The 14,820-nt window shown below is 42.9% G+C and overlaps 1 protein-coding gene across 1 annotated transcript in view; it reads left to right on the top strand.

The window, feature by feature from the left end:
- Nucleotides 1-1,958: 1,958 nt before the first annotated feature.
- The window catches only part of LOC136626159 (alpha-2-macroglobulin-like), a 149,690-nt gene continuing 136,828 nt past the window's right edge, over nucleotides 1,959-14,820 (top strand). Inside the window, exons 1-4 of the mRNA XM_066600966.1 lie at nucleotides 1,959-2,059; nucleotides 4,122-4,305; nucleotides 11,919-12,078; nucleotides 13,412-13,464. Of these exons, the coding sequence (XP_066457063.1) occupies nucleotides 1,992-2,059; nucleotides 4,122-4,305; nucleotides 11,919-12,078; nucleotides 13,412-13,464 (465 nt within the window). The 5' untranslated portion in view covers nucleotides 1,959-1,991. The remainder of the gene's footprint in view (nucleotides 2,060-4,121; nucleotides 4,306-11,918; nucleotides 12,079-13,411; nucleotides 13,465-14,820) is intronic.

Consider the following 14,820-nt stretch of genomic DNA (forward strand, 5'->3'; position numbering starts at 1 on the left):
AGGTCCACATTTTATTGGCCCTTTGAAAATCATTGGAAAAATTAACCCTGTGTCTTTATAGATTCCTTCTAGATTTCTTTCTGAGATTTCTAGTTCGATGAGAATAACTAATGTATGTCATAAGTCTCTGTTAAAGAGGTTTGTTCAGTCAAGAAATGTTTCATCTCCTCCAGCCCCGGTTGTGGTTGATGGGGATTTTCATTTTGAGATAAGTTGCATAGTGTTCTCTCATCTGGCTACAGTATTCAGTGCATTGGTGTGGCTATGGTCATGAGAAGTGGTCATGGGTACTGGCAACAGATGTCCATGCGGATCAGTTTGTGAAAAATTTTCACAGACTTAATTAATATTGACGACCTGGTTCTAATGGTCCTGGGGCCCCTTCTGAAAGGGGAGGTACTGTTGCGTCGGTCCTGGGATTGCCGCCTTGCTGATAGTCTGGTGCTAGTTTTGGAGATGTTTCTACATCTTCTGGCTCAGTGGGTATGGTATTTGGTGTTATGTGTTTAGTCGCACCTGTGGATAATTACTAGGGCTATTTAGCCCGGCTTGAGACTGAGCTGAACTGCGGTTAATTTTTTTAGTCTCTCCCTGACTGGGATAGCAGTCAGAAGCTTTCTACTGGATTGTTCAGTTACTTGCTGCAGCTCAAGCTAAGTACTGCATTTGTTGACATAGTGATTTTGGCTTTCTGGTTTTGTTTCCTTTCCCTATGTAGGGTCAACTAGGGGCCGAGTCACGCGTTCATGGACGTCCTTATCGGAGCGATCACCCTGCTTTCAGGCAGGGCCCTTCCCAGTGTTTGATTGCATAGGGACAGTGCTTCCCATATTTTGGTGACATTCTTGTTTTGTCCTTGTTTATTTGCATTTTTGGTAGATCTGCAAGTGACAGATCCAGCACATCCAGGTTGACGTGACAGTTACACACATTTTTCTAGACACTTTTGCAAAGTTGAGTGAAAAGAGTAATATCTGTTATTTTTTGGTGTAAATTATTAGTAAATTTGTCTCCATTAATTTGCTAAAAAAAGGAGCTATTACTCCAGAATTTTAGTGTAAAACCAGTAATAAATATACACTATTATTTTATAGATGTGGACTAGTGTTGAAGCTACAGAAAGTTACTCTACATTATAATTTGTTGGTGATAACCATAGTGTAAATTGAAAGTATGGTGAAACTTGTTACAGGTTACCATCCAGTTTTATTGACCCATGAATTCTAGCCACAAATCTATCAAGGGTCCACTGACCCCAATTTATTACTTCTGCCTTTGAACATCTCATTCTAAAGGCAATATTGGTAGTCATATTTGTAAAGACAAATTATTCATATGTATGTGCAGTGTAGATAGTATATCACTTTTATATAGTTAGGCAGTTGAAGATATGTGGGTGAAAATTAGGTTAAAAGTCAGACTAGACCATCAGAGAACCAGGTGCTCTTTTTTTAGGCTTGGCCCCCCAACAGTAATGGGCCCCAAAATCCCATTCGCACAACTATAATAGGAGTTGACTTTGGGGTTACTCACTTGTCTGTTGGACATATTTGTTATGGGATGATTCACAAATAACCTTATTGATGGTGTGTCCTGTGCGTGTAAGGATATCAACTCCATTTTTATGCAAGAACTGCCTTAGTTAAATCCTCTCCTATGGTGGGCCCAAGAGACCCCAGTCCATTACTGATTATGCATTTTATGTAATATGACTTGTATGTAGATGATGATATTTATATTGGCCCATCTCCACCAACACAAACTTCACAGAAGATAAAAGGTCATGTATTGATGCTGAAATCTTGCCTATTAGCCAAATTTCTCCTACACAGGTTTATTGACCTCACATGTCTACTTCCAGGAGCTGCGATGGATTGGGAAAGAGCTGTTCTAGGATTGCATAGGGGGTGATATAGACTCCTACTTCATTTCTCATTACTATAAAAGAGGAAACATGTTGGAGATTTAGTGGAGGTGACGTGTGATCCAACATGTGGCTTCTCTTGGTATCCGTCTACCTAGCAATCTTCAGCTCACCGCTAACATCTGCATCAGAACCGTAAGATCCAAGTATATGCATATTTTGCTGGAAATAATTAGCTTGAGGACACAAAATATTAATTTATAGATAATATATTGGAAGTTACTTTCAGAATGTACTGATTCTTCTGATGGAGAGCCAGCTGGTATGTAGGGCAAAGCTCACTGGGAAAAAGTATGCAAAATTCCTCCTCTCTAGATGGAAGGAAACTTTCTTTCTAGTATCACCTATAAATGGTTTCTCTGTAACTCAGTCAGTATCAAACTCTGTATTCAGCTATTAAACACAACTCAGGATATCAGAAAAAGATAGTATCACTGTTATAACAGTGCTGTTACAGATGGGCGTTTGACTGATAGCCTCTTCAAAGCTCCTTAGCAGGCTGGATACTGACTTAGGCCGTTTATCCACTTGCTTTTTTAACGCTGCGATATTGCCGCGTTTTTTAACATGATTATCAATGGAATTTTCTAATGTTAAAAACTGCGATTTTTGTGCAATGTATTTTTAACATTAGAAAGTCTCATTGACATTTGCGTTTAAAAAAACGCAGCGATATCGCAGTGCTAAAAAACGCAAGTGGTTAGGAGCCCTTAGGCCTCGTGGCCACGGCTGTGTTGGACTCCGCCAGCGGAATATCACAGCGGAGTCCGACACAGTGCCGCACAAAGACCGCATACGCACCTTTGGAATGCGCCGCGAGAGTCCCGTCTGGTGAGTCAGCAGTGGGCGGTAACACGTAGTCACTCAATACTTCCGCTGTGCTCACAACAGAAGTATCGCGTGATGGATTGCTTCCATTGGCTACAATGGAAGCCGGCCACGCATTTTTCTGTGGCAAATAGAACATGCCGTGATTTCTTTCATGCTGCAGAACTCCGCGGTAGAATTCCGCAGCGTGAACATTGCAAGGCAAAAGCTATTAGGTTCAATAGAATCTAATAGATGCAGAATCATGCCGCTGATTTCCACCGTGTGGAACGCGGCAGAAATCTGTCCGTGGGCATTAGGCCTTGCAGAATCACAACATGTAGGCGGTGTTAGAGGCAGTTTTCTTCCTTCTTGAAAACTATTTTGCATGTTTAAAGAACAGTTAACCTAGAAATGAATGATAAGAGTAAGAGCTTATTCACGGGGGGGAGAATCTTGCGTGAGTTTTGTGCAATGCGAGATGCACAAAATTATCCTGAATATAAAACTCATTCTTTTGAATGGATTTATTTATATGAACGATTTTTCACTCACATTGAACTGCGAAGAAGAACAATCGCAGCAGGCTGCATTTTATATCAAAGCTTCAGAAAGCCTCACCTATTATTTTCAATGGGACCTTAAAACCCATCACATGGCACTTGCATGCTGTGTGATGTGCATGCGGGTGCGGTGCGATGTTTCCCACTGAAGTCAATGGGAAACACTTTATGATCCTATCATGTGAGTAAGAATTACAATATCAAAATCGCTTCACATCGCCATAAAAAACGAACATTGGCAAGCATAATATTGGGCACTCGTCTGTGTGAATCTGGCATAAAAGGGATATAATGTTGACTCCACTGTTTGTGACTCAGCAGCGCTTAATAGATGTTCCTGTTAAGGGTTGTTTCACAAACAATAAATTGTGAACTATTCCGCCATTTGAAAATATCTGTGCCAAAGTCCACATTGCTCACATTCGGATTTCGATTGAGATTTAAAAATGGCTTAATTCTGCTGCAGCTCCACATCAAAATCTACATTTAGACATTAGGATTTCAATGATGGAATATTCTGCAGTTTACTGCTGAATATTCCAGCATGTGTAAGAGCGCCCTTAGGCCTTTCACATGGGCTACAAAATCTAACTACAAAATTATCACTACAAAACCCATGGTTTCCAATGGAATCTATCACATGAGTGATGTTTTATAGCCTGAAGGAACACATTGGAAAGCATGGGCTTCACAAAATTAGTTTTGCAGCGATGTTGCATTGCTACAAAATCTCACGATTTAGTAGCCTGTGTGAAAAAGGCCTTAGTGTTCCATTAAGTTACTAACTCTATATCTGCCCTAAACTATTTCCTTTTTATGTCTTGCAGCCATTATGTGGTGGTAATTCCTGCTAACTTAGAACATGGGACAGAGGAGAAAGTCTGCGTGACCTTCCTGGATCTAAAAGGAGACGTTGACTTGAAAATAGAGCTGAAGTATGAAGACCAAGTCCTCCCTGTAGCTGAAGAGAAGATAAACACTCATGATTATTCCAAGTGCTATCCCTTCCAGGTCTGCATACATTTCCCAAGTATAACTTATAGTTAGGATGCATGGCCACACGTGTCCCCAATAAGGGTTCATTCACACAGGTGTATTGCATATTTTAGCCGCGTATACCACCAGTCACAGCCCTGCTTTCATTTACCTCTGCAGTATAATACCAATCATAATGCAGCTTTCATTTACCTCACAGTATAACACCAATCACAATGCAGCTTTCATTTACCTCAGCAGTATAACACCAATCACAACACAGCTTTCATTCACCTCACAGTATAATACCAATCACAGCGCAGCTTTCATTTACCTCAGCAGGATAATTCCAATCTCAGCGCAGCTTTCATTTACCTCACAGTATAACACCAATCACAGCGCAGCTTTCATTTACCTCACAGTATAACACCAATCACAGCGCAGCTTTCATGTACCTCACAGTATAACACCAATCACAGCGCAGCTTTCATTTACCTCACAGTATAATACCCATCACAGCTCAGCTTTCATTTACCTCACAGTATAACACCAATCACAATGCAGCTTTCATTTACCTCAGCAGTATAACACCAATCACAACACAGCTTTCATTCACCTCACAGTATAATACCAATCACAGCGCAGCTTTCATTTAAATCAGCAGTATAATACCAATCACAGCGCAGCTTTCATTTACCTCAGCAGTATAATACCAATCACAGCGCAGCTTTCATTTACCTCACAGTATAATACCCATCACAGCTCAGCTTTCATTTACCTCACAGTATAATACCAATCACAGCGCAGCTTTCATTTACCTCACAGCATAATACCAATCACAGCACAGCTTTCATTTACCTCAGTAGTATAACACCAATCACAGCACAGCTTTCATTTACCTCACAGCATAATACCAATCACAGCGCAGCATTCATTTACCTCAGCAGTATAACCACCAATCACAGCACAGCTTTCATTTACCTCAACAGTATAATACCAATCACAGCACAGCTTTCATTTACCTCGCAGTGTGACACCAATCACAGAGCAGCTTTCATTTACCTCACAGTATAATACCAATCACAGCACAGCTTTCATTCACCTCACAGTATAATACCAATCACAGCGCAGCTTTCATTTACCTCACAGTATAATACCAATCACAGCCCTGCTTTCGTTTACATCACAGTATAATACCAATCACAGCACAGCTTTCATTTACCTCACAGTATAATACCAATCACAGCCCAGCTTACATTTACCTCACAGTATAACACCAATCACAGCACAGCTTACATTTACCTCACAGTATAACACCAATCACAGCGCAGCTTTCATTTACCTCAGCAGTATAATACCAATCACAGTGCAGATTTCATTTACCTCACAGTATAATACCAATCACAGCACAGCTTACATTTACCTCAGCAGTATAACACCAATCACAGCGCAGCTTTCATTTACCTCACAGTATAATACCAATCACAGTGCAGATTTCATTTACCTCACAGTATAATACCAATCACAGCACAGCTTACATTTACCTCAGCAGTATAACCACCAATCACAGTGCAGCTTTCATTTACCTCAACAGTATAATACCAATCACAATGCAGATTTCATTTACCTCAGTAGTATAACCACCAATCACAGCACAGCTTACATTTACCTTAGCAGTATGAGAAATGGGGTACTAAACGTCTAAGCAGCCATGGACCTACAGGTGCATTTCCTGTTGCCATCACTAATACTCGCAGAGAAGTATAGGGTAAGGAGGAACATGGACTGAGATTCAGGGGAGGTGCTAAAACTCTCCTGTGGGACCTGCCCAGGGGGTACATCGCTCAGTCCGCCCCTGGTGCTGGGCTACTTTTAGATGGCCCACCCTGTGGGTGGACACTCACTGGCGATATTTTCTTTCTTGCGCTGCGAGAGCACGAGAAAACTCTCACCTCGCAGCGCAAGAAAGATTCTGGAATAGAACCGGCATATCGCTAGTGCTTTCAATGGGGCCAGCGGCAGCAGCGCTAGCCCCATTGAAAACATAGGGAGAATGCCGCGGACTTCTGCCACCGCTGTGACAGCTGTGGCAGGAGTTTCCTTCATCCCTGCGGGGACCGCGGAGATGAAGGAATCCGCTGTCACAGCTGTGGCAGAAGTCCGTGGCATTCTATCCCATTGCTTTCAATCCCATTGAAAGCACTGCTTTCCGTCAAGCCCCGCAGAATGATTATCGGTAAGGGCTTGAAATATAAGCCCTTCCCCGATAATCATCAATAAGTGGTAAAAAAAAATTAAAAAAATTTACTCACCTCTCCGGCGCTCAGACGCTTCCTCCGGCTGGCTCCCCTGCTCTGCTGTTAAGCTCTTTCAGCAGGCAGGGATTTAAAAATCCCTACCTCCTGAAAGGGCTGTGCTGATTGGCTGAGGGCTCAGCCAATAGCAGCTAGTGCTTAGCTATTGGCTGAGCACTCAGCCATTGACAGACTGCCCTTAGCTATTCATTCATGAATAGCAATATCTTAGCTATTCAGTCAGTGCAGGGGAGCCAGCCGGAGGACGGGTCTGAGCACCGGAGAGGTGAGTAATTTTTTTTTTTTACCACTTACTGATGATTATCGGGGAAGGGCTTATATTTCAAGCCCTTCCCGGACAATCCTACTGTGGGGCTTGACAGAAAGCAGTGCTTTCAGTGGGATCGGCAGCAGTGCCGATCCCATTGAAAGCAATGGGATAGCATGCCGCGGACTTCTGCCACAGCTGTAGCAGAAGTCCGTGGCATTCTCCATCTCTTTTCAATGAGGCTAGCGCTGCTGCAGCTGGCCCCATGGAAAAGACTGGCGATGTCCCGGCGTGATGCCGTTTTTTTCTCGCACTGCGCTGCAAGACTTTTCCTTTAGTCTTGCAGCACAGTGGAGAAAATATCGCCAGTGGGTGTCCACCCTGTAGATGATGAGTGAATAGGAGGGCAGAAATGATCACTGCACCACATCAGGCTAAGGGCTTGTTCACATCAGCGTTTGGGGGTTCTGCTTTTTTAGCTTTGTCCGTGAAGCAGGAAAATGGCACCCACCGACCAAATGGACCCATCTGATGATGGAACACAATGCCACTGAACGGCCCCCATTGATTATAATGGGATATATTTGGTTTCCAGGCAGCAGTCTGGCATCTTGTGGAGTTCATAGGACGAATTAGTGCAGCTTACTGCGGAATCTCCGACTCTGTGGATGAGGCTGCATTTGCACGGGTGATTCTCATGCGCTAGTTCTATGCGTTGTGAAATGGATAAAACTCACATGTGAATAGAACCCAATTTTTTCAATAGTTTAATTTACATGAGCGATTTGTTTGCTTACACCGATAGCATTTATTTTTTAAATCGCTGCATGTCCTACTTTTCGTAGATCCCACTGCAGGAATCATCCGTTATTTCCTATGTGAGCAAAAATAAATGCATCGCACCTGCGTGTAAATGTGATTGCATGTACAGCAACAAGAATTGCGCTTTGAGGGCTCAGTCAGACGGGCGTTTTTTCGCGCGATTTGCGCATGCGCATGCGTCTGGCGATTTTATAAAACCATTGCTTTGCAATGGTATCGGACACATGAGCGCTTTTTATGCGCTCGTCCGATAAATTATAGAACAGAAATCGCAGATCGCACCTATCTGCGATCTGCGATTCCTGTTCTCTTCTCTATATGCGCTCAATGGGGCCTGCGGCAGCAGCGCCGACCCCATTGAGAACATATAGTAGACAAATCATTCTCCTCTGCCACAGCTGTAACAGCTGTGGCAGAGAAGAATGATGTTTTCCCATTGAATTCAATGGAGCCGGCAATACAGCCGGCTCCATTGAAAGCAATGGGCTGCCGGCGAGCGCGGGATGAATTGTCAGGAAGGGCTTAAATATATAAGCCCTTCCCTGAAATTCATCCAGAAATGTGTAAAAACAAAAAAATATATATACTCATCTTGTCCCGGCAGACGGAGTTCAGCCGCGGCCGACAGCAGTTCTCCTGAACTGCTCACAGTAGTATTCAGCAGCCGGGGATTTAAAATCCCTGCCTGCTGAATGAGCTGCCTTTGATTGGTCACAGCCTCACCAATCAGAGGCAGCTCTCACTCACACCCATTCATGAATTCATGAATGGGTGAGTGAGTGCTGCCTATGATTGGCTCAGCGCAGGGACCAATCAGGGGCAGCTCTCACTCACACCCATTCATGAATTCATGAATGGGTGTGAGTGAGAACTGCCTCTGATTGGTGAGGCTGTGACCAATCAGAGGCAGCTCATTCAGCAGGCGGGGATTTTAAATCCCCGGCTGCTGAATACTACTCTGGGCAGTTCAGGAGAACTGCCACCGGCCGCGGCTGAACTCCGTCTGCCGGGACAAGGTGAGTATATTTTTTTGTTTGTTTTTACACATTTCTTGATGAATTTCAGGGAAGGGCTTATATATTTAAGCCATTCCCGAAAATTCATCCCGCGATCGCCCGCAGCGCATTGCTTTCAATGGAGCCGGCTATATTGCCGGCTCCATTGAATTCAATGCGCTGGACAGCTCCGGCCCGTTTCTATTGAAACGCGGCTAGGAGCAGTATTTTCGGGCGATTTTTTCGGCCCCGGTCACGCGATTTGCAGATGCACATCTATTATGCGATCCGCAAATCGCGGGAAAAAACGCCCGTGTGACTAAGGCCTAACACTGAATCGCATTGCTAAATCTTAAAAATCACAGGTTTATGATATTGCACTCAACCGTGTAAATACAGCCAAGGGCTGCTTTCAGGCGAGCGTATTTTAACTCCATATTTGGTCCATAATATGAAGCTAATGTGAATAAATTTAATACATTTATTCAAATGGCTGTATTTTTCATGGTTGTTCTTTAAAAACGCAGCATGACCTTTTTACCTTTTTTTGCATTTTGCTTCTGTATTTCTATTCTGCTCTATTGGGCAAAAACTGATCTTTATTTGCTCAGTAGAAAAAAAATACAGGTAGGCAAAAACAGATCAAATACTGATAACATGCGGTTTTAATATATGAAAAACGTCCGTAATATTGATCCATATTACGGATATGACTCTCTCTCACACCAAACACCTCGGGGTATTGTACATTGAGCCAACAAGCCAACAGATAAGAAAGGACAGATCTGTACACATCAGATGCTGCAGACCTTTTTTTTTTGAAAAGGATGATTTTTCCCATTACTTAGACAGAAGGCTCCATCTTACCTCAGCTGCTGCAGAACCTCTTTTTGTAAAAGAGTGAGGTTTTAGTCCATGAATGACTTACATAACACTCCCTCATTCTTTTTAAAATGAAAATCTGCAGCGTCTGAGGTGTGTATTCTAACAAATAATGTACCCCATGCTATAAAGTATAAACATAATAGAAGTGACTTTGGGGTTTTTTGCCCGGTATAGTTGCAATCAGCGTGCAGCTTCATGTTTTCGTAGAGTCATGCAACTCCATGGAGACATCTACGATTAGTTTAATTTAAAGGTGTTATTTCCATTGCCGATTTTTACGGTATGTTCACAGAATATGCCACAAAAGTCAGATAGGTCTGGGTCCCACCTTCAGGTCCTGCACTTCTTTATTTGTGGCCCCACAGCCCTCAGCCAGTCTGTATTTTGCGGTTGAGGATGGTCAGGAGGATGGAAATAGCCAAGCAGGCTTCACAATGCGGTTTCTGTCCTATAGACGTCAATGGGAGTTAAGTAAACAGTGTAGCCCAGCTGCACTCAACTTTTTATGTCTTCCCAGCACCTCGTACAGATCGGTGATGGCATCATGGCCATATTAAGCGTAGATGGAAACACCCCTTTAAATAAGGGTATGTTCCCATGTAGCATTTTACAGTACGAGCAAATCAGAAAGATGGAAAAATATCTCTAGCGTGCCATTTAGTGGATGGCAGCATTCCTTCAATATAAAGTCCACACTGATTGGGAATATTAAAGCAGGCCAGAAACCATGCATAGACAGTATGTTTTGGGGTGTTTGCCCCTTATCAGTATGCTGTAGGTCTCTAGTTTAGTTTTTGAGGGGCTTATGTTGTGGGTCAGAAGCGGTGTTGTGTCTCATTAAGGAGAGCACCCAAAAAGTGTGTGGGGACACCTAGGGGATGAGTGGATCAGGGGATGGTATAGTCTCTCCCCAAGGAGAACATCCAGAAGGGATGTGGGGATACCTAAAAGCTAAGTAAGGAGACTTACAAGGCAATGCTCCTCTGGGAACACCCCGGAAATAGACTGTGTATGCATGGTTTCTGGCTTGGTTTAATATTCCCAATCATTGTGGCCTTTTTATAAGGTCAATTTGAATTGAAGGAATGCTGCCATCCAATAGATGGCGCTGTAGAGGTATTTTTCTATCTTTCTGATTTGCATACATTTCCCAGAGGAGCATTGCCTTATAAGGGGCGTGTCCAAAGGGAACTGATGGAAGAACATCCCTTGCAACACCTCCCACCACCGGCCATATCAATTTCATCCACGCGCTGCGGATAAACTCCAAAGTGTAAATTGTTATGTAGTTTAAACTCCATAGCCTGTTAATTTATGCTTCTGATTATCACTCCCTCTGCCATGCAAAGAGTGAAATATACAGCAAATCCTTAGCCTTTCTGCACCAAAATCAGCAGCAAAAAACACACAATTTGATGTGTAGTTTGCTGCTGCAGATTTTCTATGGAAAATCCATAGTGAATTCTTCATGTGTCACTAAATTGTAAAGGGAATATTATGCAAAGTATAAACACATCAGGGGGTAGAAATCTATCCTGCTCAAATGATGGACCCACAGACACACAAGACACAGCTCTGCGCCGACATCTGTTGTTCATCATGTGACCACTACAGATGTTTATTATATGGAAGTAAGCAATGAAGGTTCCCATTGAATGACCATAAACAGAGGTTTAGAAGCCAGAATGAATTAATACAGATAGAATTATTGAAAGTAATGTACCTTTATATTACACAAAGAATAACTTTTATTTGCTAAAATTGTAAAAACCCTCTAAAGGGGTTGTCCCGCAAAAGCAAGTGGGGTTATACACTTCTGTATGGCCATATTAATGCACTTTGTAATATACATCGTGCATTAAATATGATCCATACAGAAGTTATATACTCACCTTCCCTGCGCTGGCGTCCCCGTCTCCATGGTGCCGTCTAATTTCAGCATCTAATCTCCCGATTAGACGCGCTTGCGCAGTCCGGTCTTCTCCCTTCTGAATGGGGCCGCTCGTGCCGGAGAGCTGCTCCTCGTAGCTCCGCCCCGTCACGTGTGCCGATTCCAGCCAATCAGGAGGCTGGAATCGGCAATGGAACGCACAGAGCCCACGGTGCACCATGGGAGAAGACCTGCGGTCCACCGTGGGTGAAGATCCCGGTGGCCATCTTAGCAAGGTAAGTAAGAAGTCGCCGCAGCGCGGGGATTCGGGTAAGTACTATCCGATTTTTTTTTTTTTTTTACCCCTGCATCGGGTTTGTCTCGCGCCGAACGGGGAGCCTATTGAAAAAAAAAAAAACCTGTTTCGGCGCGGGACAACCCCTTTAAGGTGCGGGGGGGGGGGGGGGCTGTGTCTGCGAACAAAATAACAAAAATGGACTTCTTTTTCTTATTAGGCCCCAATAATAAAAGAAGATCGATCTATATGGCATTTACATGTGTCTGCACACGGGGAACACCTCAATGTGGATGACAGCAAGAAATTTGTTATCTTCAAAAAAAATGAAATGTGCATCATTAGAACTGATAAGTCCACTTACAAGCCAGGAGACACAGGTAAGGTTATTTGCTGAGAAGGATATTAAGTTTACAACATGCTTACAACTGAACAAGCCTGTACTTATGTTTATTTACAAAGCAGGTATGTTGCAAAAATTTCTGCATTATTTTGTGACAAGCATATGAATTTCTGCATTCCACATTCAGATGAATGGGACAGTCACAGAATCATTCTTGACCTCAACCTCCACAGGAGTCCCTGCAAGCACAGTTGTGCCAATAGGAGTGTAGCCTAGACGGGCGACAAAGTAGCGCGATTTCGTTGCATTGCTACAATGCTACAAATCGCATGTAGGAGAAGCTCATACTTTCCTATGGGTTACTTCACACATGTGAATCAGACACAAAAACCTCGCGGGTCCCGCTATATGCACGTGACTCGTGAGGTTTTGTAGTCCATGTTTCCCTATGGAGCCTTCCTCCCTGTTGCATCGCATCGCACAAAAATACGATTTTCGTGCGGTGCGATGCAACTTTGACTGTAGGAAATCCTACTGTCAAAGCCCTACTCTAAACCCTGGCTGCAGGAACAAAAGCAAAAAACACACATACATCACATGTCCCACGCTGTCAGCCTGGCAGTGATCATCTTCTCTTCTGGGCGGGGATTCAAAAATCCCCGCCTTCTGGAAGAGCTGACTGTGATTGGCTGACGCTTAGCCGATCACAGCCAGCGGTCGATGAATGGCAGTGATTGAACCAATCACAGCCATTCAGCGAGTGCTGGACGTGATTGGCTGTCGCTTAGCCATCAGGATCTAAAAGCACTTAAAATTAATTAAAAACAAGCACCTAGATGGTTGACAGGGTTTGATACAAGATGTAAAGGTACTGCAGAAGGTATAATAAGTTCATTATCCCAATAAAAAAGTATCACCTTCAGTTTATAGTCCACTAATGGGTAAAAGAAAGTAAAGATGAATTACAATCGACAAGACAGTGTATACTGTGTAAGACAATACTTACAAATCCCAGAGTTAGGTCAACAGAAATAACACTAACCCGATTGTAGCAAATTGAAGCCGAGTCCTTGTGCCACCAGCTTGACCTTGACATGCGTTTCTCCCTCATTATTTTCAATATACTTCATCCTTCCTTTCCATGAGAGATTAGATGCTTCTGAAGGGGGTTGGAAGTGATTTATCTCCCTTCTGTGCATATCGGACTTTCTTTTAAGAGGAGCAGCTCTTCCCTCCCAGCTAATGTCACCTCTACTTGCTTTGTAAATTTCAGTGGTCATCTCAAAGAGGTTTTTACTGTATCACCATTACAAGACTAGTCTTATGAGTGAAATAATAATTGCTGTTTCCCTTACATTCTTTTATTCTAGTGAAATTTCAGTTGGTGACTGTGAATGCGGATTTACAAACTGTAAATCAAAAGGTGAGAATGATTGGGAAGGGACTTGTAAAAGCGACTGGGAGCCAGAATCTCCTCCAGAGGAAAAATATTACTGTTATGTGATTTTTGCCTTTCATCAGTGTTCAGTAAATTGTTGGCTTGGTGAGGATCGCAGAGTTTCTCCCATTGTTTTCAGCCTAGGGCTTTTTACCTACTAGCGTTTTTTTAACACTGTGATATCACTGAGTTTTTTTCAATGGGACTTTCTGATGTTAAAATCTCATCGCACAAAAATCGTAAGTTTGTGCTTTTGCGATTTCGTGCGATGCGATTTTAACATTAGAAAGTCCCATTGAAAAAAACACAGCAAAATCACAGCGTTAAAAAAAATGATAGTGGGCAAAAGCCCTAAGGCTGCTTTCACATAGGCGAGAAAATCACGTGAATATGAACCCCATTCTTTTGAATGAGGTCATACACATGAGTGATGTTTTCCTGCATGACATCGCAATGCAGGAAACAAATTGCGGCATGTTCTATTTGCATCGCTCTTGCATTTCAGCACCCATGGCTTTCAATGGGGCTGGCGACAGCATCACACCATATGCTAGGTGCACACAATGCGAGATCTCCCATTAAAAACAATGGGAGAAACTTTGCGATTCTCAACCGCAGCAGAGGATCGCTACATTACCAAAGTGATGTAAGACTGTTCTGACATGAAAACGCCTTGCATTCACAGGGAATTCACATGGCGGGGAGCATAATATGGGGCCCCATATTGCACTTGCCTGTGTGAAGTTAGCCTTAGCCGTATACAGACTTAAAAGAAAAAAAAGATCAGCTTTTTTGCACGCAATTTTTATGCAATTTTCAAATGATTTTTATGTGCGTAAAAAAAACTGCTCTACTACCTGTAATTATATTCTTAGTGATATTAGTAGCAGGGGAGTTTTCTATATAGTAACATCACCTTCAGCGATACTTCACATAATAAAACTTGTAAATGTAATTACAAATTACCCTTATAGGCACATTTAAATGCAAGACAGCAAAAGTGACTGTCCAATAGAATAATCCCTTGATTCTGATTGGTTGCAATGTGGAGCTCCATCACTTTTTCTTTTTGCTAGGTCTGATAAATCTTAGGGCGAGCACCCACTGGCGTTTGCGTTTTCAGCGGGGAAAAAACGCAGCGTTTTCGCCGCGTTTCCCGCGTTTTTTCCGCGCGTTTTCACGGCGTTTTCGCGGCTTTTCCATTAATTTCCATGGAGAAAAATAAGGACACATATGCAACTGACAGTTCCTATGTTAAAAACGCAAACGCAACGCAAAAAAAACGCCAGTGGACAGGAACACATGTTATCTCTATGCCTGTGCAGGAAAAACGCAAAACGC

This window comes from Eleutherodactylus coqui, chromosome 4 (assembly GCF_035609145.1).
Source record: "Eleutherodactylus coqui strain aEleCoq1 chromosome 4, aEleCoq1.hap1, whole genome shotgun sequence".
Lineage (NCBI taxonomy): Eukaryota > Metazoa > Chordata > Amphibia > Anura > Eleutherodactylidae > Eleutherodactylus > Eleutherodactylus coqui.